This window comes from Lagenorhynchus albirostris, chromosome 16 (genome assembly GCF_949774975.1).
Source record: "Lagenorhynchus albirostris chromosome 16, mLagAlb1.1, whole genome shotgun sequence".
Taxonomy (NCBI): Eukaryota; Metazoa; Chordata; class Mammalia; order Artiodactyla; family Delphinidae; genus Lagenorhynchus; species Lagenorhynchus albirostris.
Window position 1 is genome coordinate 16,647,597 of NC_083110.1, and position 22,999 is coordinate 16,670,595.

The following is a 22,999-nucleotide window of genomic DNA, read 5'->3' on the forward strand; positions in this document are numbered from 1 at the left end:
TCTGGCCTGGGCTTGAGAGTCTGCATTTCCGGCAGGTGCCCAGATGATGCCAATGCTACTGGCCTGTAGACCGCATTTCAGGTAGCAAGAATTTTGTGCATGTTCTCAAGTCTGCTTACATATTAAAAACTTTTGGAGCTTGCCTTTTAAACACCTAGCTGCCCTCTCTCTGCACGTGATGATGGGGCCTAGGAATCTACATAATTTTTTTTTTTTTCTTTTTTCGGTATGCGGGCCTCTCACTGTTGTGGCCTCTCCCGTTGCAGAGCACAGGCTCCGGACGCGCAGGCTCAGCGGCCATGGCTCACGGGCCCAGTGGCTCCGCGGCATGTGGGATCTTCCCGGACCGGGGCACGAACCCGCGTCCCCTGCATCAGCAGGCGGACTCCCAACCACTGTGCCACCAGGGAAGCCCTACATAATTTTTTTTAATCCCCAAGTAATTCTTATCCACAGCCAAATCGAAAAGCATTGATTAAGAGGTATCTTACTGTACTGTGAAAAGTGAATAATTACCACGTTGTGCTTTTTTTAGTATAAGTTTATGTAGGAAGATGGGCATGAAATAACAAATAGTTTGTTTTAGAAAACATCTGTATGTAAATGGACTAGCAACTTGGAGTATATCATAGAAAAATAATACTTTAACAAAATTAACCGTATAATACTATTAAGGGGGTAAGGATATTGAGTTGGACTTTCTCCTAGCTTCCATGTTGTAGGGCTGGCCATACACAAAATTTCTACATCAGTGAAGTTTTTCTTGAGAATCATCCACCTTTCTTCCTGCACCTTTCCTCCCACTTTTTTCTTCCTCTCACTGTGTTTACTTGGGGTCTTCATACTATCCTGCACTCCGGCACACGTCCATCCCTTCCTTACCCCAGCTATCCAGTGCTCTGCAACTTGCCTCTCTCTCCATTCACCCAAATGTGAACCTCCGTTCTCTGTGTGAGGCTGGCTGCACATGCTTTTGAAGGAAAGTAATTTGATAACCCAGACTCACTTTCAGTCATGACAGATTTATTCTTCCCGGAGCTTTTGGTGTTTTTTTTTTTTTTACCAGTCTTTGCTTTTCGAGAAGATGCTGTTTTCCCATGTGGTAGAAAGGCTGGCTCTTACTGTTTGAATGGTTATTGTATGTTAAAGCATGCTGTTGAGCCTATAACATAAAACTACAACTTGTATATAGAAAGTGGTATCTTACCTAAAGAAGGAAGATTTTCGTTTACTGTGTCAGTCACAGCCCTGTCAGTCACCTGGAGAAAAGAGCATACCTTTTAGTGGCTAGGTTAGTTCACTTGTGGAAATAGCAAGGTGGAACTGACCATGTGAAGATGCATGAGGAACTGGAGGACCTACATTCCTAAGAAGTGGTGCCAGCCCTTGGGAATGCCTCAAATAGGAAATGTAATGGGCCAAGACTTTGGGAACACTAAGGGAATAAAGAAGGTAGGATGACAGTCTAGCATGGAAACATGACAATTAGGATGGCCATTGAGCCCCGTTTACTCCTCTCTGTCTGGATAGGCTCTGTCCAGGCTAAAATCCTGAGAAATTCTGTGTGGTTCTGTCAAAAGTGGAATGGTGTCTCTGTTAGATATTTATTATCCCACATAAATCAATAGGACTTTAAATAATACAAAAAGTGAAGTGCAAATTCTCAGCCAGTGTGGATGCAGAGAGTTATTTTGAACTAAGAGGTCATTCCTTCCTAAATTCTGCTCCCGGGAACAGTTCCTTTAAGCAATTCCTGCTTTTTACATCTTCTTTTCAACACCCCTTTTAAATTAATTATCATCTAGTTTTTAAACATTTTTGCACTTTTTCCTTCTCTCAAGTTTCTCAGACTACTGAGGTCAGGGATGAGATACATGGGGCTTCTGTGATTCAAGAACATGGAGGAAGACCAAGGCAATCTTGTGAAAGAATATCCATTTCTAGTTACAATCTACCCCATTTTAATTGATTTTAACACCAGATACATCTGTATAATGTGAGGCTTTCTTCCTCAGAACAACAGGATATTCTGTGAGGTCTTCGGCAGTGACGTCTGTAAACTGCAGGTAAACCATGTTGCTGCAAGTTCAGCATCTGAAAGTATAACCGATTCCCAAACATCCAAGTCCTGGAAAGCTATAAAGTGAAGACAGTGGGTCAGTGGGGGAAGAAGTACCCCAAAGTCAAGGAGGTCCAAATCAGTCCTAGTCTAACATATTTACCTCCAACGCATGCTCCCTCTTTTTTTTTTTTTTTTTTTTTTTTTGCAGTACACAGGCCTCTCACTGTTGTGGCCTCTCCCGTTGCGGAGCACAGGCTCCGGACACGCAGGCTCAGCGGCCATGGCTCACGGGCCCAGCCGCTACACGGCATGTGGGATCTTCCCGGACCAGGGCACGAACCTGTGTCCCCTGCATCGGCAGGTGGACTCTCAACCACTGCGCCACCAGGGAAGCCCCTCCCTCTTTTTAAAGAAAAAAAAAAACAAAACTATTTCAACCAAGGTCTTGTTCACTGTGGATTGAAATTCAACTAGCTTATTTTCAAGCATGCTTCTAACTTAGCACAGCTCTGGGAAAAATCCCATAATTGAGCCATCTGGGTTGGATAAAAGAGGGAGTTTTTCTATTTGATTTCTCACATTTTGTTCCTTTGTTTTTAATGGGGAAAAATCATTATGAAGTAACCAAATTATTGCATAATGTTAGTGAAACAGGAGAAATCTTTTCAACTCTATACTGTTTCTAAAGAAATCTCTATTAGAAGATCTGTCTGTGGTCTCTGAAATGTGGTATAGAATGAGTGTTTTAGGTGAACTGACTTGAGGGAATAACTAATAATGGTCGGAAAATAAAGTTCTCTTTGGGTGGTCTGAAATTCAGCAGTGTTTATTTCTTTTCAGCCTCAGCAAGGATATTTTTTTCCAGTGAAGCATATTTTAGCATTTTATGCCCTGGATTTACTTAGTGTGGTTATAATTGAAATCATTAGGCATGTGTAATTTTTCATTCTTTCTTAAAAACAAGCATTAATTGCTTTATAATTCAAAGAATCTGAAATTAAGAGACATTGGAAAGCTGTTTAATCTCTGAAAACTTTGAAAACAACTTTGACAAAATAGACTATGCTGTATGTTATAAATTGCTGTTTGCAGTCCAGAGTTACCTGTTTGAATCTTACATCAATTCAGATCTTAAAATTAAGAAACTGTTAAGTAAAAGGCTCCCCCTGTTTTTGCTTTACTAGGCACAGGGGTGCTAGGTCCTGGGAACATGATGATGAACAAGACAATTTCAGTCCCTATTGGTTGTTAGGGTCAAAAAGCAGAGACAGATGTTATACAAACCGTTTCACAGATACGCCACAAAGAGAAAGTAGCGTGCACAAAAATTATATATGACCTTTGGAGAGGGGTAGAGGCAGTTAGGGAAGGCTTTCCTTTGGAAATGAAGAAATTTCATTCATACAAGGCAAATGAATATATAATATATAAAAAATATTAGTAGTTATATGCTGGATCCAACACACAGGCGCCAGTGATCGCTTATTATTATCCTTTTATATGTCTTCTTTTACTCATCCCTCCCATGAAAGCTTCTTGATGGTAGGAATGCCTTGACATCTAGGTTTATGACTATTTTATGTCAATGGGTTTTGTTTGTAATAGGCCCTGAGTAATATTTGTCAAATTAATATATCACCTTTTTCTTTCATCGTGCAAGTATCATTTAGTACAGTTATATCTTTTAACACAGGGGCCCCCAACCCCTGGGCAGCAGACCGGTACCGGTCCACGGCCTGTTAGGAACCTGGCCGCACAGCAGGAGGTGAGCGGCGGGTAAGCGAGCGAAGCTCCATCTGCCGCTCCCCGTCGCTCCCCGCACCGCTGCCCGTCGCTCGCTTTACTGCCTGAACCATCCCCCACCCCCGTCCGTGGAAAAATTGCCTTCCACGAAACCGGTCCCTGGCGCCAAAAAGGCTGGGGACCACTGATTTAACATACATCATTGTTAATATCATTGCTGTCATAATATCACAATGCTCTTGGCATAGCAAGAATAACTTATATAAAGATACAATTTAAGAAAAATGCTTTTTCATTAATATGCCCTAACCACTATTCCATAACTCTTGCAAATCTATAGCAACGAGCCTCCCACCAGAACATGATAGTCCCGTATATAAATATGCCTGTGCATTGGTCTCAACTTCCGTGATGGAAATCATGAGGATTATTTTACAGTCACAGTTCACTTTTTGTTTGCTTTATTTGTTTGTCCTGGGATCTAAATCAATTTCATTAAAAATTGTGTCTAAGAATGTTAAATCATAAAAACTTGTTTTGTTTAAAAATGTTTAAAACCCATGAAATGAGGCCTACTTTTCTTTTGGCATCAGGGGTAGGTAAATGCATACCTCTTAAATGGAGCATGGTCTTTTGATAGTAAATTTAGCCTATGAGTACATTCATTTTACAGTATTCACTCAGGCTTAAACTATCCTAATTCCTTTCAGAGAGTAAAGCAAGAACACTATCACGTGACTGTCTGGGTTTCCGAAATGCTAAGTCTTTATAAAAGCCTTATGGATTTTGAGTAATAAAGCAAGTGCTGGCTTGTTAAGTAGGATAATCTGATCCATGCACTATGTAAACCAGAATGTAATTTTAGATACGATGGTTTTATTTATATCACAGTTGACTCCATAATTTTCAGAAGAACTTGCCTAATTACAGGAGTACATTTTCTTAGAAAATAAATTCATTTTGATATTTAAATGATTTTAACATTCTATTTGAGTAATCTTTTATTTATAAATATTTTATTTTTAATTAAAACATTCATCACATTTCTCTAGTAATGAAACATATAGTGGGTAAAGTGTCCCAAAATTGATAAGTGATTGCCATTTCATTGTGACCACTTCAAAAGAACTTTATTACCAAATACTTAGGGAAAATGGAAATTATATTCTTGCTTATAAATTAGCCCAGGTCACTAATTCTTTAAATAAATATTTTTGAGCATTTATTTTGTATCAGGTGCTGTAGTAGGCATTAGGTGTACTCCTGGGAAAGAAAACAAAGCAAAGTAGGCAGAATAGACCATTGAACACCTTTTTTCATGTAGTCTTCCCACCGACTTTTATGCATTTTATTTTTTGGATATCTTGGCCTACCACTCAGAATATAATGACTTTAAACTTTATGCATATTTCTAACAAGCTTATTTATCTGATTCCTTGGCCTACTGAAAGCAGCAGGGGATTGCCTTAAGTCACATATACTGACAATACAAATGATAACAAATTCACCCAGATAGAAGCCACACTTGCCAAAGGATCACAGTAGTAATTTGAAATAGTATTTCTCTGACTCTGCCCCAGTCTGCTGCATGAGAATATCAATCTTGCCTATCCTCCAGTTTCTTCCCCAATACTTCTGAGAGTCCCCTGGGGATATCTCAGCCAGAGTTTCTTAAAAGGAAAGTCCTCTTCTCCATTTCCATATCACTGTGGTAGTAGCACCCATCACTGCCAACCAGGGCATTAGCTGTGTCACAGATGGCAGCCAATGGCACTGTGACCAATGTCCACCTGGTTCTGGAACCGTGGCTACTATGGCCTTGCCCTCTCACTCTCCATAGAGACTAGAGGATAACCTTTTATATTAGGGTAGGCTAAGCTGCTATAATTACAAAATGCGGGAAAAAATGCAATGGCTAAGGGAATACAGAAATGTTTTCCTCTCTCACATGACGGTCCAGGTTAGTGTTGACTTCAGCAAGAAATGCTTCTCAAGCAACCGTGTAAGAACTAGGGCCCTGCCCATCTTGAACAAATAGATTCCAAGGTTGCTCTGCCCCCTGCCCTCCCAGCCACAGGAAGGGAGAGAGCCTGTGGGGGAGACCCAGCCCTACTCAAAAACCTCAGCTAAGATTCTGTCGGTGAGAACAGGACACGTGGCCCTTCCTCCCTCAGAGGTTAGACTGAGAAGCACGGCCCTGGCTGGGCCACTCCCCAGCCACCACTCCGTTTTTCTGTCTTTTTATGGACAGCAAGCTGTCACCTCCACACCTGTCTGGTTTCACCATCCTAGACCTTTCTTTGCAGCCCCCTAGCTCTGACACCCAGAGCAGTGGAGAGCATCCTTGGTCACATAACCTCTTCCATCTCTACACTAGGCAGGTCTTTTTCCATCCATATAGACAACTTGTAAAAACCTTTACTACTCTTCTCAAGTCCACTCTCCTTCCCACCCATCCCCAGCCTTAAAAGATGACCTGCCCTCCTACTGCAGAGTAAAGATAGAGGTCCTCAACTATGAACCACTTCAGCCCTCTTCCCAGCATGGCCACTCTTCTTTTCCTTCTATCCCAGAGGAAGATGCATCCCTGTTTCTTTCTTTTTATTTTTTTAAACATTTATTTATTTATTTGGTTGGTTGGTTGGTTGGTTGCGCCGGGTCTTAGTTGTGGCACGTGGGCTTCTTAGTTGTGGCACGCGAACGCCTAGTTGTGGCATGCATGTGGGATCTAGTTCCCTGACCAGGGATCGAACCTGGGTCCCCTGCATTGGGAGTGTGGAGTCTTACCCACTGTGCCACCAGGGAAGTCCCCCTGCTTCTTTCTTGATCCCACTCTTCTTTCTAATATTATTCTTGTCTGTCTCATTCAAGATCTTGTTCCATTAAGTATTCCTGCTTTCTCATAATTTGAATCTCATTATCTCTCCAGTAAAATGTTCAGTCCTTGAGGCTGTACACATGCTTTCCTTTTGCCTCCTGCTATTTTTTATTTCCCCCTTTTTTCTTTTTAAACCAGGTCTCTTAAAAGACTCCTCTATATTTAATTGTCATGTCTTTACCTCTTGTCTACCGTCCAGCCTTTTGCAGTCCTGACGTAAAGGAGCACACTAAGCTCTGTGCAGCCCCATATTCATGCAACAATTCATATGTTTATGAATTGCAGGCGCAGAGGATTTAGTAGTGAAAAAAATGTAGTAGTGAAAAAAATGAAAGTCTTTGTCCTCTTGGAGTTTACATTCTAGTAAGGAAAGGCAGGAAAAAAAATTGAATATTTGTTAGATGTGTCTATGATATGTGATACGTGCTAAAGAGAAAAATAAGTCATGATAAAGGAGTTAGAACGACATTGTTACTTTAAACAAGTGGTCAGGAAAGGCCTCTTGGATAAATATTTGAGCAGAGACCTGAAGCAAGTGAGAAACTGAGGGAAGAGCATTTCAACAAGGAAATAGCATGTACTAAGGCCCTGAGGCAGGAACATTACCGTACACAGGAAGGACAGTAAAGGGCCAATGTGACTGGAGCAGAACAAGGGAAGGAGGAAGAGGAGAAGATGAAGCCAGAGAGGCAGCTGAGGTGCCAGATCCACAGGGCCTTGTAGGCTGAGGTAAGAATCCTGAGGGGGGTCATCGGAGGGGTTTGAGCAAAGGAATGACCTGCTCGTTAAGGAGACACTCAGTGATGTGTGCAAAAGACCCAAAAAAGCAGAGCGATCAGTTAGGACGCTATAGGGATAATCCAGACAGGAGATGATGGTCATGTGCCCTGGGGAGGTGTCTGTGGAAGGGGTGAGAAATGACTGATTCCTGATATGTTTCCAAGAGCGGACAGGCTGAATAGCGCTGGGACCTACCACCTGCCCCTCCAGGGGAGTTTCTTCCCCACGCTCCACCTTGCTCTGCCTCACTTGGGGCCCAGGAGGCCAGTCCTTACAGGCTGCATTATGTCTGACTTCCCTTTGGGTTTGGCTCATGAGAGGCTCCTGCAGAAGATCAGATGGCAGGGTGAGCGTGCAGTCGGAGTACTGGTCTCCCTGCCACCGCAGGTTGGCTGTGACTGTCTGCCTGAGGCTACGGCTCTCCCCTACGGTTACCCTGTCTGGATCCCATGAAACCCTTCCCTGTCCTCCCTTCTTCACACCAAGGGGATAACGTCAGTTCCTGCTGTCTCTAGCTCAAGGGTGAACTACTATCCTTTGTTGGTTTTCCTGAACCTCACCCACAACTTTATAAATAGTCCCTTTAATAAGCTTTCCTCAAACTTGTGCTCTTGACTCATACTGGGAACTAGGGCATCTAATGTAGTAAAAACAGAAGAACATTTTTAAAATCACTGTTATTTACCTGTTTTTCTCCCCAGTAAAATGTTAACTCCTTGAGGACAGAAGCTGTTATATTCCTGTTTCTATTCCCATGATATGAAGTAGGTAGGGTTTGCTACAGTTGTGTCAATGAGTGTTATATATAATGAGCCCACCTGAGTCCTTAGGAATAGTCTAAATTATGTTTGATATGAAAGATTAATCAAAAGTAGGCTGTGTGTGTGTGTCCATCTTAGTGCTTATAGGTATAAGCTCCACCTTGCTGGATAATTCAATTCCCTGGAATCAAAGAGAATTTTAAGAAAAAGTTGAGTAGCTTTCTTATTACTCATTGTTCTCATGAAGATATCTAAACAACAGTTTTGTCGATTTTACCAATTGTTTCTGAACTGGAAAGAAATAGTACTTGTTCCCACTATCTTAAGAACATCATTTTTTTTTCCCAGTAATTTTAAAGGTAGATTGTGGTTTATTACAGTTACCTTTTAAGTTACAATCTTTTATTTGCATAACATTTTAATGACACTTATTTCTATTATATTTGGTTATATACAGTCATAAGATTATCAGTGTGATTGTTTTCCTACTAGTTTTTTGTTTTAGTATTGCATTTTGTTATTGATGTTTTCTGTCGATCTAAAGAATATTTTATCTCCACATATTTATAATTCTAATTTTGTGACTGGCTCTTTTTTCTTTCTTCCTTCCTTCCTTCCCTCCCTCCCTCCCTCCCTCCTTCCTTCCTTCCTTCCTTCCTTCCTTCTTTTCTTTCTCTCCTTGACTTCTTTCTGTTATTTCCTTTGGGCTAGAACTTAAACAGTAGGCTGAGCAGCCTTGAGGTATAGTTTTAATCATTTGGTATAAAATCCCAACCATTAACAGAAAAAAGAAAGCAATATCTTTTCAAGGTTAACTTTCTTTGTGCTTGTTCCTGTGAATAACACACACTCATTGAATTCATTTAATTATTACCTCAACTCAACTATATTTAAGGTCCATCTTTCTAATGAGGACAACAAAAAAATCCATAAGTTTATGAGAGCAGATTGTCAAAGAATATATTCATTAAAGATAAATTAGAACCATGGAGTTTTGCTTATATAAAATTGTAGCCGATACCTCAGGAAAATGTCTAGGAATACCCTATTGAGTATATAGTTTGTTGTTGTTTTTTAACTAAAAAGATAGAGCCTCCTTTTTCTTCTTTTCTCCCTTTTTTAATTTTTGGCATGATTGCATATTCTCACAACCTAAATAAATATTTTCTTTTTAGAGATAAACATTATATACGTGAAAGTACTTATTTATTTGGTGGGGTTTAAAATGAATTTGAAAACTGAATCAACACTTGACTTTACTGAAGCCAGGGTGCTTTTGAAACCTGTGGGACTGTAGCAGCTCTAGTCTATTTGAGAAGTAGTCTTTCAGGGAGTATCACCAAACATTAGCTATCTGTGCAGTTCCTTTCACCTCTACTCAACCCTATTAACAGGTAAATTATGACTATTTGTGTGTTGGTTTTTTTTTGCTTTTTTTTTGTTTTTTTTGTTTTTTTGCGGTATGCGTGTCTCTCACTGCTGTGACCTCTCCCGTTGCGGAGCACAGGCTCCGGACACGCAGTCTCAGCGGCCATGGCTCACGGGCCCAGCCGCTCTGTGGCATGTGGGATCTTCCCGGACAGGGGCACGAACCCGGGTCCCCTGCATCGGCAGGCGGACTCTCAACCACTGCGCCACCAGGGTAGCCCTGTGGGGTATTTTTTATCGTTGTTATCCATTTGGAAGATCACAACCATAATGACTGTTGTGAAATAGTAAAATAATGAAAAATAACAAGCGTTGACTTAAGTCATTTATTTTTCTGAAAGTTTCCTAAAGTTCCTATGAGAGAGACCATTTAACTCAAGCCACCACTTTCCCAGGAAAGAAGGTGGTAAAGTTTACACTGAAATCCCCCGGCTGAGTACCGGAGAGGGAAGAGAGAACTGAAAAGATTGGTCTGATGGCAGCTGCTTGTTTGAAAATCTGCCTGGTTCAGGCTTCAAAGTAGACTGTGCCCTCCTGCGCCCATTTCCCAGCTTGGCGACCTTGCACAACGTGCTTACTTTGGCCCTCAGTAAAATGAGAGGAGTTTGCCAGGTTACTTATTTTCGAACTCTGCCCCATGGAGCAGTAGGGTTTCTTGGAGTTTCCTCAGGAGTCCGACGGTGGATAGAATGGGAGGACCAACCAGAGCTGGGTTTTTTGTAATTGTTTTACAATTTTTTTCAATAAAGGCTTATGTAGTTCAAAAAACTTGATCGCCACCAAGGTCCCTTCTAGCTCAGTGAAAGTGCGTTGTTTTGTTTGCAGGGGCTTTTTTTCTTCATTTCTTTTTGAGGGGATAACCTTGTGAATACAGTTGAATGGTAAGAGTACTAAATTACTGTTTGATTTGGAAAAGCTAAATGAAGGAACTCATGTGAGAGCCTCACTTTCCTTTAAATAGAAAGGGGCGGGGAGAAAAAACACATAGGATTTTAGCCCTGGAAGAAAATCCCCATATTGGGACAAAAGCTTGGAACTGGCAGCAGTGAGGGATTTAAGATAACTTATGAAAAGTGAAAAACTAAAGAGAATATTTGGTCTAACATTCTTTTTTAATTTGAGATGATAATCTTATAAATCAATTTCGTTGTATTTTAAATAGAGATAACGTGCCCTACTATTTGCTTCAGGCAATTTTCTAAGCTCTTGGGTAAATTATTACACATATGTCACAACACATTGCTTCAAAAGTTTTTCATGGCTATTATTAATTGATTTCTCCATGAACATAGAAAACTGTTAAAGCTACCTGAGTTATAGTTCCTTATTGTTTATGGAATACCCAAACAAGCATCTGTATTAAAACTAAATAGGTCGATTTTCTAGCTAATTATAAAGACCTAATTTTTGTTTTTTTGTTATCTTATTGGGATGAGAACAAGGGAAGTAGTTATTCTTGGACCTCGCATTCAGCAATTCCTCACATTTCTTTCTGTACGTGGCAAAATTGGTTAATAGCACCAATTCCAGAGTCAGGCAGCTTGAATAAGTCATTTTACCTCTCTCTGCCACCGTTTCCTTATAATCATATAATTTTGTTTTCTACTTCATAATGTTGTTGTGGGGATAAGTGAATTAATATATGTGATGCACTTAGTACAGTCCCTGGCCTGTGGTTGTCATGGTTTTGTGTATTATTGTTAGCCATTATTATATTATTGAGAAAGTGGAGGGGTTTTTTTTTTACATCTTTATTGTAGTATAATTGCTTTACAATGTTGTGTTAGTTTCTGCTGTATAACACAGTGAATCAGCTATACGTATACATATATCCCCATATCCCCTCCCTCTTGCGTCTCCCTCCCTCCCACCCTCCCTATCCCACCCCTCTAGGTGGTCACAAAGCACCAAGCTGATCTCCCTGTGCTATGCGGCTGCTTCCCACTAGCTAGCTGTTTTACGTTTGGTAGTGTATATATGTCGCTGCTACTCTCTCACTTCGTCCCAGCTTACACTTCCCCCTCCCCATGTCCTCAAGTCCATTCTCTACATCTGCATCTTTATTCCTGTCCTGCCCCTAGGTTCTTCAGAACCTTTTTTTTTTTTAAGATTCCATATATATGTGTTAGCATACGGTATTTGTTTTTCTCTTTCTGACTTACTTCACTCTGTATGACAGACTCTAGGTCCATCCACCTCACTACAAATAACTCAATTTTGTTTCTTTTTATGGCTGAGTAATATTCCTTTGTATATATGTACCACATCTTCTTTATCCATTCATCTATCGATGGACACCTAGGTTGAAAAGCAGAGATTTTAACCCTTAAGGAAAATCCAACCTACATGAGAGATGAGAGTCTCTGTGCTTAGGAAGGTGGAAAGGTGTATTCTCACTCATTTGTGAGAATGAGTTCAAGATAAAATTAATATGGCAGCATTCCATGAAAAGGATTGGTACAGAGATACCAGAGTCTTGAGGACCTTTTAGGATGCTCTGTTCCAGGCAAGAGGTAAAGATGTCCTGAACTACTGTCTTAGTTCTTTCAGGCTGCTGTAACAAAAATACCATAGTCTAGGTGGTTTATAAACAACAGAAATTTATTCTCACAGTTTAAGAGGCTGAGAAGTCCAAGATCAAAGTGCCAGCAGACCCCATGTCTGGTGAGGGCCCACTTCCTGGTTTATGAAGGCCATCTTCTTGATATGTCCTCACATGGTGGAAGAGCAGAGAGAGCTCTCTGGGGTCTCTTTTATAAGGACACCATTCACGTTCATGAGGACACTACCCTCATGACCTAAAAACCTCCCAAAGGCCCCACCTTCTAGTACACATTCAGGGTTAGGATTTCAGCATATGAATTTTGAGGGGAGACAAACATTTGGTCTATTGCAACTACTCTTGTGGTATTGGAGTCGAAGGAAAAGGATATGTGAAAGATTACAGGCTTGTATTTAGGGCAAGAGGAAGAAGACACTAACCTTAGACTTGCAAAGTGGGTGACTAGCATTATGGGTGTAACAAACCCAGGATTGTTCTTTGGTTTCCGAATAGTTTCTATATATTGAGAAATAAGGAATGCAAAATTTGAAAGACTAATAAAGATTAAATGTGGTCATATCATACATATACTATATGATTTGTATAATAATTAGCTAGTAATCTTCATAAGGGAGCATGTAGATAAGATCTGTTAAAGAATTTTCCTCCAGTTAAGAAAAACATGTCCTATTTTTTCAATTCTCTCATTTCGGTTCCCACATTATATTGTATCAAAGCCTAGAGAATTGTTAGTCTTTGATTCTTATATCCCAAGACTACTGATGTAGTGATGTGAGGAACTCAGGCATAAAACCTGTTGAGAATTAAACCATCGCCTTCTGCATTTAATCCAACGTACTATGTATGATATATACAGTTTTTCAGAGTTGCAGATAATTTTGTTCTATTATTTCATACATATTTTTATTGCTTTACAGGTTCGATGGATGATGTACTGGATTGTCTTTGCTCTCTATACTGTGACTGAAACAGTAGCAGATCAGACAGTTGCTTGGTAAGTTCTAGTGTTGACAAAAGGCCAGACTATAGACTCTTGATCAGGTGTCCTGAGTTCTTATCCTGCTCCAGCTGTTAACTGAGTGAATTTGATCAGTCTACCTAATTATCCATTGTATCATTTTCTTCATGTGGGTTCCCCACAAGAACATTACTTTCCTTTTGAAATCCCCCAGGTGAAGGCGGCTCATCCTCCCCACATGCCACTCCCTGCCCATCTCCCACACACCTCCTTGGAATAGAGAAAACTTGGTTGTCGTTATCTTTTTTCCACACTGATGACTTCAGACTATTTTTTCTTGATTACTTCCTAAACGACTCCTCTTTTGAATCCCACAGCATCTGGTTTTAGCGCTCCCTCCCCATCCTTAAAAGTCTCATCTACAAACATTCAAACTGGATGATGTCAAATCCACACAGAAACACCCCCCAACACCAGCTCCTTGACTGCTCTATTCCAAACAGTATGGGGCAAAATTAAAGCATGTTTATATCCTCGAGGATTTAACATTTTACTGAGGAGCAATACTTAATGGAACAACTTGAATCTCCTTGTGCTGTATTTCAGTAGTGTATTTCCATCTATACCTTTCCATCACTTGGAGAAATCCTCCTTTCAAACTCTTTAAATTTTTACTACCTTGCCACTATCTTCAACCGCCTTTGCTGCACAAACCTTCATCCTAAATTAGCCCAACAATTGCTTTTCTTTGCTTCTTTACCCAGACTACCAGTTGAGCTGAAAAAAATCAATCAGCTGCTCATATTGGTATCAGTTTGAAAGTCACGATTCCTTTTACTTGCTTTTGGTCAGTGGCTACTTCCATTCCCTCCTGCATCTGTTTCAAACATTTAACTGTTCTCTGCTTAAACTGTCTTTCTGACTTTGCTATTCTCATCATATTCTCATAGCACACTAGGTCACATTGGATTGCTAGGAAAAAACAGAAGTCATCAGACTTAAATGTTCTTAACGACCTGCCTTTATTTTTCAACTTCTCTGTATCTGCATTGATCTTTCTCTTCCTCTGTCCCACAGCTCATTTATTTACCTGTTATGTTTTGGTGTAGGGGTTTGGGGAGGGTTGTTTGTTTGTTTTTAAGTGGCAGAACACAGATTCCAAGCCATACTAGGTCTCTTAAATTTCAATGCTCTCTCTTTAAAGACTTCTATTTTATTTTTCCTGATTGCAGATGTAGCACATATACACTATTAAAAAGTAAACAACGTAGAAAAAGCTTACCACGAGCAATGATAGTCCAGAAACTCCTCTGTAACTGCACTGCAGAGACCCTTTGTAGACTACACAAGAGTCATTCCTCACTGCCCCCTGCCCATCTGTCTCATCAGAAGAGCCCAGATTTTTTTTTTGTCATGTATCTTAGTACTTCATGTGCCACAAGATGCTGGTCTCCTCATGATGTATTAGTTAACTTTTGCTGTGGCAACAAACAACCCTAAAAGCACAATGGGTTAGAAAAACAAACATTCATTTCTTGCTCAAGCTATATGAGGACAAATGGTTGGCTGCAACTTTACTGGGCTCAGCTCAGTTTCAAGTGTCTTCTTGTTCAAGGACCAAGGCTGAAGAAGCAGCTGTTCTCGTGGCCAAAAGCAAAAGTTGAAAGCAAGAGGTTGGGGGTGTTGAGGTGAGGGAGTCAAAGGGCATTTAAAGCGTCTCCTTGCATGTGACATATGTCACACTCACATTCTGTTGCCCAAAGCAGGTCACATGGCTAAAGCCATGGTCATTGCTTGAGGAAGTGTATTCAGCCTACGGAGAAGGCACTGAAAAATCAAGTGGGAAGGGGCATTGGTATATTACCCTAATTCCCAGGTTACCACAATGGCAATTCCATTCTCCTTTCAAGTGAACAGTTTAGGTCTGTCGAGTGCTGCGGTTCTGGCCAAATGAAATTGGAGGGGGCGTTTTCTGGGAGTTCTAAGGGAAGGAGATGTGTATATGGTGTAACACTGTACACTTGGCGCTTATAAAGGTGACTCCTGATGCTTGGAGGTGTGTCCAGGTAATGCCATAACAGCTACGCTCTGCAGACAGGGTGGGTGTACCTTACTATCATGGTTATAAATGCTATTAATGCCCTCTCTGAACTGCCACAGTCAGTTTGGCAGATTGGCTGTGCTTGTCTAAACGGAGCAATCTTGTACTAGAGGGTGTGAATCACTCCAGGGGTCAGGTTGCTCTGATCTGTATAGTTAATGAGATTTTGTCAGTTCAAACATGGTTGTTTCCCTGATCACAACTTTTTACATGTGAAAACTTAACCCAGTGACTGAACTTTGTAAAAAGGTTTTTTTGCAATTTCCTCATGGTCTGTACTTTATTTTCACTGGCGTTTTTTTCTAATTTTTTCTCGTTAGGTTCCCCCTGTACTATGAGCTTAAGATTGCTTTTGTCATATGGCTGCTCTCTCCCTATACCAAAGGAGCAAGTTTAATATATAGAAAATTCCTTCATCCACTACTTTCTTCAAAGGAAAGGGTAAGATATGCAGATTATTTCCACAAATCACTTATTAGAAAGGTATATCATCACATGCTATATGCTATAAAGTGAGTGAAACTATTATGTTAAGGGGGAGAAGTCCCAGTTTTCAGCTTCTTGACACTCTTTTTAAATAAAATTAATATTTGTGGGTTTGATTTTTTTTCTAGGAGATTGATGATTATATTGTACAAGCAAAGGAACGAGGCTATGAGACTATGGTAAACTTTGGGCGGCAAGGTTTAAATTTAGCAGCTACTGCTGCTGTCACTGCGGCAGTGAAGGTAATTTTTTATTTACCTTTTTTTTAATCCAGTGTCACATTGTCAATGAATAAAGTAGGGTGGCTTTTTACTTCAGATCATTATAAAATTCTGGCACAAATTTACCTTCTGTTTATTTTTGTAATACTAGGAAAAAAACAAGTAGATTATTTTAAAGGCATTTTAACATGTGTTTTCTATAATTGTTGGATATTTTGAAACTCTTAATTGATGACAAAATGAGAGCTAGTTAGTAAGTAGAACATACTGGAAAATGTCATTTTGTCATAATTTTCCTACTTTATAACCTTAAAATAGTTTTGAGTAAATCACCTTTAGTAAAGATGACCATTCTTTCTTTCTCTGTCTTTGGTGTTTTTTCCCTCTCTCTCTCCATGGCAATATCTTGGTAGGATTTCTGGCTTACTTCTGCACCCATACTTCAACCAGTTTGAGGTAACTGATTATTCAAAATAAGGCATGAAAAATTTCTGTTCTTAAAACTTAAGATTTTACTTAGCCAATTACTAATGTCATGTGTTGTGTTTTGCAAGCCAAATTATCAAAGGAATGAATGCCTTCTGTGAAAATTCGCATTATGGCTTTTGGATTTCTTTGCATGTAGTAATTAGTGTGGTTTATTTTAAATACCATAGCATAATTGGTTTTGGTGTGTAGTGTATGGAAGGAAAATAGGTTTCAGATCCAGAAAGTGCTGAGTGTGACTTTCTAAGTAACCATCGGTGATTGACTTAACTTCTCAATTGGGAGGATGGCGAGGAGGAGAAAATGAGGTGGAAGAGAACTAAAGTCCTCATCTGCTGTATATGAAAGTAGAGGTTTTAAAGTGGTTGCCTGCAGGGGGATGGAGAGAAGGGGACTGAGGGCTTCTTGCTTTCTTTTGTTACAAAATTTAGCATCATTTAACTTTACAAATGAAGTACATGTATTTATTTACACCCCAAAGAAGATGCTTTCTGAGTTTTCCATACTTAAAAGCAACATTCAATGTGATTCTATGGCAAAAAATTAACTTTCGACATCAAAAATTGCTTAGAAAAAAAAATTGCTTAGAAAATATAGACATTTTAGAACATTGTTTTAGGAAACATAGAAGCACACAAATCCCATTTGCCCTCTTTACTTTTTTTTTTCTTTATTTGGCTGCATTGGGTCTTCGTTGCTGTGCGCAGGCTTTCTCTAGTTGCGGTGGGCGAGCGGGGTCCGCTCTTCTTTGCGGTACGTGGACTTTCTCATCTCGGTGGCTTCTCTTGTAGTGGAGCATGGGCTCTAGGCGCGCCGGCTTCAGTAGTTGTGGCTTGCAGGCTATAGTGCGCAGGCTCAGTAGCTGTGGTGCGGGGGCCTAGTTGCTGCCCCCACCCCCACCCCGGCATGTGGGATCTTCCTGGACCAGGGTGCAAACCCACGTCCCCTGCTTTGGCAGGCGGATTCTTAACCACTGCACCACTAGGGAAGTCCTTGCTCTCTTCACTTTAACACTTAAATATAGTTTATAATCCTGCATACTCTGTGAGACACCTCCCTACATATTGTCACTATTTTGTAGGATATTTATTTTATTTTGACTTACTACTTCCAAACTCTGTGTGAGGAATCAGAAACCCCAACTAGATTATCTTATCCTGGTTCCCTTCTTATTTATTTTTATTTTATACATACTTTGCTGCCATCAGTATTTAACATCCGATATATTTATTCAACATATATGTATTTAATGTATTTAACATCTATATGTATGTATGTTTTTTAATATTTATTTATTTATTTATTTAGGCTGCACCTGGTCTTAGTTGCAGCATGTGGGATCTAGTTCCCTGACCAAGGATTGAACCTGGGCCCCCTGCATTGGGAGCCAGAGTCTTACCCATTGGACTTCTAGGGAAGTCTCTATGTATGTATTTAATGACTACCATATGGTAGGTGCTTGGGATGCAGCAATGAACAAAATAGATACAGTCTTTACCCTCACAGGCTACTACTGTCAAGCTGAATGTCTGTATTCACTAACTGAAAATTTTACCTCATCTTTGGTTGCTTAGAGCCTACCCCTTGCCCTCCACTATGAAAATAAGCATTATCTGGTAATTCCCTGGCGGTGCAGTGGTTAGGACTCCGCGCTTTCACTGCCGAGGGCCAGGGTTCAATCCCTGGTTGGGGAACTAAGATCCCACAAGGCTCACGGTGCAGACCAAAAAAATAAATAAAATAAAAATAAGCATCGTCTCACAGAAACACTTTGCTGTAGAAAGGCTATAAAAGTAATTCTATACCTGTGTTTCTCTGGCTTCTTTGTTGTTCAATGTTTGTTTTTATTTATACATTTAACAAATCAAAAGCACCTCCCCACTTCAAAGGCAGGAAACAGATCATAAAAGTCATCTAAGTTACCACTGCAGAACAATCAAACACACATCCTGTGATTTGAATTCACTTTGGAATGCTCTCTTTTGTTTGTGATCTTGTGATCCTTTTGTTATCAAGCTCACCGTATGAGGCAACCCTCACCATTCTCCTCATGAGCACAGGAATGTTGGCATCAACCATACTGGATTTTATTCATTAGAAATAGTCGTTAAATATGCTGAACACAGCATAATGTTAACACTATTTGCCTCAAGTTTTACTGTGCCTATTTTAAAGCAGGGGAAATTAGTTTCATCTCTGGAGATGTCAAAGAAAGGCAGTGTGATGGAAGAATCACTGAACCAGACACTTCATACCAAAGAGTAAATTGAAGCTGAAATAGGAAATAGGTCAAGTTTAAGGAGAAACTGCAAGAAAGCTAATAGAAAGACTTGAGAATTATTAAACTTTTTTTTTTTTTTTTGCAATATATGGTTTGTTAAAAATATCTTTCAGGCTAAAAATATTGGACTCTCAGTGTGACCTTTAAAGATCAGCAGTACCCCTGACTAGTTTCCCCAGGTTGAACCGCCTGAGCATGTTAAAGATGAAAATAGGAATCTAATCAGAACATTTATTACACCGTAAAGCAATTTTCTGAAAATGTTACTCAGTTCTGTGACCTCATTACCAGGCATCTGTTACCAAGGTCAGTGTCCAAGTTTATTTTGGCTGAGCAAAGCACAAGCATATGAAGGAGCTTCAAGGATTTTACTGAGGATGTTCAACATCCCATAGCTTTCACACGAGAAATGCCGGCGGCTTTTGTACAGATGAGCAACACTCCTGCCGGACGAAGGACAGATGAAGAAAAGTACTTTTAGTCATATTAACCATCTCTTGGGATTTTCTTTGGCAGCCTCTTCTTGGTGAATTCTTTGGCAGATATTATAAAAAATCAATTATCACAGAAATGAGAGTATTAAAGTTAAAATTTCTGAAATCTTATTGACTGTAAATGACGACGATTAGGTCAAAAATCCTGACATCTTGCTGTCTGTTTTAATGGCTTTCTGTTTGTGAAACGATTTGAGGAGATTCAGCTGCTTAGTATCATCCATTTAAAAAGGGAGCACTTCTTTAGACAATGGAGAAGAAAGGTCATATTTTTTTCTCTGCAATCTAGGAAAGCACAATATTATAATGAAAGTTGAATTCTATAGCAGTTGAGTTGTCAGCATTTTTTAGCCCTGATTCTGCCACTAATTAGCAGTGAGTTTTGGGGCAGTCATCGGCACTGATCTCTCTAAGTATTTATTTTCTTACCCGTAAAATGCAGGGGTAAAAACTGACTTCTAAAACCCCTTATGCTCTAAAACAGTGGTTCTCAACTGGGGGCAGTTTTGCCCTCCAAGGGACATTTGGCAATGTCTGGAGACGTTGTGGGTTGTCACAAGTTAGAGGGGGGTGCTGCCAGTGGCATCTCAGGTAGAGGACAAGGATGCTGCTTAAAATCCTACAAGGCACAGGACGGCATCCCACACACACACACAGAATTACCTAACCCAAAATAGCATTAGTGCTGAAGTCGAGAAACCCTGCTCTAAAAGTATGATGAGTCAGAAAAGGCTAAAAGAATACATAAATATGTATAGGTAGTTTGGGTGATGGGTTACAAATAATCTTTCTTTTTTATATTTTTCTCTGTTACAAACATTCTTCAATAAATATATATTGCTTTAATCTTAAAACCACTAAATAAAATATATTTTTCACTTAATTCAAATGCAATCAGTTCCATTCTAGGCTTGATCAGATTGTGTTAAATGTCCATAGGGAAAAGCCATTTCCCTAAAAACTGGGGACTGACCCTATCTGCAGTTATAATGTAGTATGTCAAAGATCAACAAGAAATAGAGCTTCATGGCTATTCATTATTGAACAGTATCACAAAAATTGTTCCATAAAAGATTGTTTGTATGCTTGTAAGATTATAAAGCATTGCTGATTATGTTTTTGAATTCTTAATTTAAAAATGTGAAGAGGATAGGTTGAGGTTTTATACAAAGATGCTGATAAGCATGGTAAATTCCCCTTATTTAACACAAAATATAGTAACTTTAATGTAATATATAACCAGGATATGAAGTATTTAAACAAAGGCAGAATCGTTTGGGTATAAAGAAGTTAGAATTAGTCATACATGCAGGGTCCCTTTTCACAGATGCCAACTGTAGACTTGGATACTCGAGCAGACATTCAGATTCTCTAGTGCCCTTGGATATAAGTGAGCTCTGTGTGAGGCCAGCTCGGGAAGCTGCTTCTCAGCTGAAGGATTCTTTCCAGAGCTTGAATGTGTTAGATTTGGTCCCAGCCCTCCCACCCAGTCAGCCCTTACAGTGTTCTTAGTTTCTTAAATGGATGTTCTGGGCTCCAAATTCAAACCCCGAGAACTCAGAGTTACCTGAAGGCAGGAACACTTCTGCTAATGATGTGAAATATTCTACAGAATGCTTTTTAATTACTTTGACGTTTGCTTTCTCATCATAATCTTTCTGTTACCTTCTCTTTGATTTTTAGGACCAATTTTAACACAGTGTACATACATTTCTGTAGAGAATAGGATCTAAAATACTGGGATATAGAATTACCTTGTGGATGGTAACGCCCTTCCAACTTACTGACTAAGACTGCTCTTTCCACACGTATTTTCCTCCTCAGACTAGAACCTGTCTTCTTTTTTTTTTTTTTTTTTTTTTTTTTTTTTTGCGGTACGCGGGCCTCTCAGTGTTGTGGCCCCTCCCGTTGCAGAGCACAGGCTCCGCACGCGCAGGCTCAGCGGCTATGGCTCACGGGCCCAGCCGCTCCGCGGCATATGGGATCTTCACGGACGGGGGGCACGAACCCGTGTACCCTGCATCGGCAGGCGGACTCTCAACCACTGCGCCACCAGGGAAGCCTTTACAGTGCTCTTTATTTGTTCACATGGTTTCTATTATATTTACTGTCCAGCGTCCTTTTCTTTCAGCCTGAATGACTTCCTTTAGTATTTGTTATAGGGGAGGGCTGCTAGTGACAAATTCTTAGTTTTTAAAAATCTTTGTCTGAATTTGTTCTTTAAAGGACAGTTTTGCTGGATAGTGAATACACATTTGAAACTTTTTTTCTCTCAAAACTTTGAATATGTCATCCCAGTGCTTTCTGTCCTCCATGGTTTCTGAAAAGGCATTGTTAATTTAAACAAAATCTCAATATCTTTTGTATTGTTATTGACAAGTGACTATAATTCCCTGTTTATGCCCTCAAAATGTAGAAACAATTTTTTCTTTTAATTATGGGAGTAAGGGATTTAGATATTGGAAAAATGATCAAGAAATGGATCAGAAATTCTTATAGTATACTATGTTACAATTAAAACTTCGCTATACCATCTATGACTAATTTTGTAATATGAAGAAATTTTTGAAAAAAATCGCTCATCTGCCTAAATATCACACTGTTTTCATTTTTTAATATTTTTCCCTAACTATAACCATACTGCATACTTGTGCCCATATTTTGCATGATTTAGAATTCTGAGGTGGAGGGTAGGTATTTCCACTTAACATTGTATTGCAAACATAATTCCCTTATTAATGGACTTCTTGTGCTGAATATATAAAAATTAGAGGGAATAGGTCTGCCTTTAGCTGCAATTATTTTATAATGACACCTCTCCTTTAAAGTGGTCACATTAGATACTTATAATTTATGTAATATTTTTGAAGTTCATAATAGTGCAATAGTTCTCTCCCCATATTAGTTCTATTCTGGACCCATTAGAAAATATACAGTGGAAAAAAATGATTTTTCAAAGTGATAATGGCTGTTGAAGTGCCATGGGTCTTCAAGGAGGGTACAGCCCCTTTTTGCTTTTGTCTACAGTACCTGGCCTTTTTGGGGGATTGATAATACTTGGGGCTAGAGGGTTGGTTACTCAAGAGCTACATTAAAATACATACTGTATATAGATCACCCAGATACCTCAGGGTTGGTCCTTGCTCACCTTTAATGTAAACCTGAAGCAGACGCCTAGTGGATGGTGTAATCTACCCGTGTAGATACCCATGACTGTACCTGTAGTTTGGTGCTGAAACTCTCTATATAAACTCCATTGTTTACATTAAAACATGCTGCAACCTATGGAGAACTTTCCAACAGTCAAGAGTAATGAAAAAGAAGAGGCATAAAAAGAGTATTTAGTTTACTTATTACATACTCAATATCAGTTCCATACCACGTGCACTCAGAGAACAGAAGAAGCTGAAGATTTGTCCCTCTCTAGTTTCTTAAAATCTTGCTCTGGAGGCAAAATATATAAAGTACAGCAATAGAACTAACATTAATTTGTGAGTTCATTTGTGAGATATGCCCGAAGTAATTAGTTGATTATAATCATTAAAGATACCAAAGTTTGTGGGTGCTATAAAGCTAGACTGATTCAATGGCACTTTGACTCATTTGCATGCTGAGATGTACTTCTTGAGTGGGAGGGTTTGGGAGTTACAGTAGAGGGTATCATGGACGTATATTATCATTCATTTGGCAATAGGCAAACAGTCAAGAATTGCTGAGAGAGGGCACAGAAATACAAGGGTAGGAATAGAGAAAATGA

The 22,999-nt window shown here is 39.6% G+C and overlaps 1 protein-coding gene across 4 annotated transcripts in view; it reads left to right on the top strand.

The window, feature by feature from the left end:
• The window catches only part of REEP3 (receptor accessory protein 3), a 98,760-nt gene that overhangs the window by 61,147 nt on the left and 14,614 nt on the right, over positions 1–22,999 (top strand). For 3 of the 4 annotated variants that reach the window (XM_060126354.1, XM_060126356.1, XM_060126358.1), the window contains 3 exons: positions 13,133–13,209; positions 15,595–15,715; positions 15,889–16,002. In XM_060126354.1, coding sequence (XP_059982337.1) covers positions 13,133–13,209; positions 15,595–15,715; positions 15,889–16,002 — 312 coding nt within the window. The remainder of the gene's footprint in view (positions 1–13,132; positions 13,210–15,594; positions 15,716–15,888; positions 16,003–22,999) is intronic. The other variant, XM_060126355.1, reaches the window with a different exon arrangement.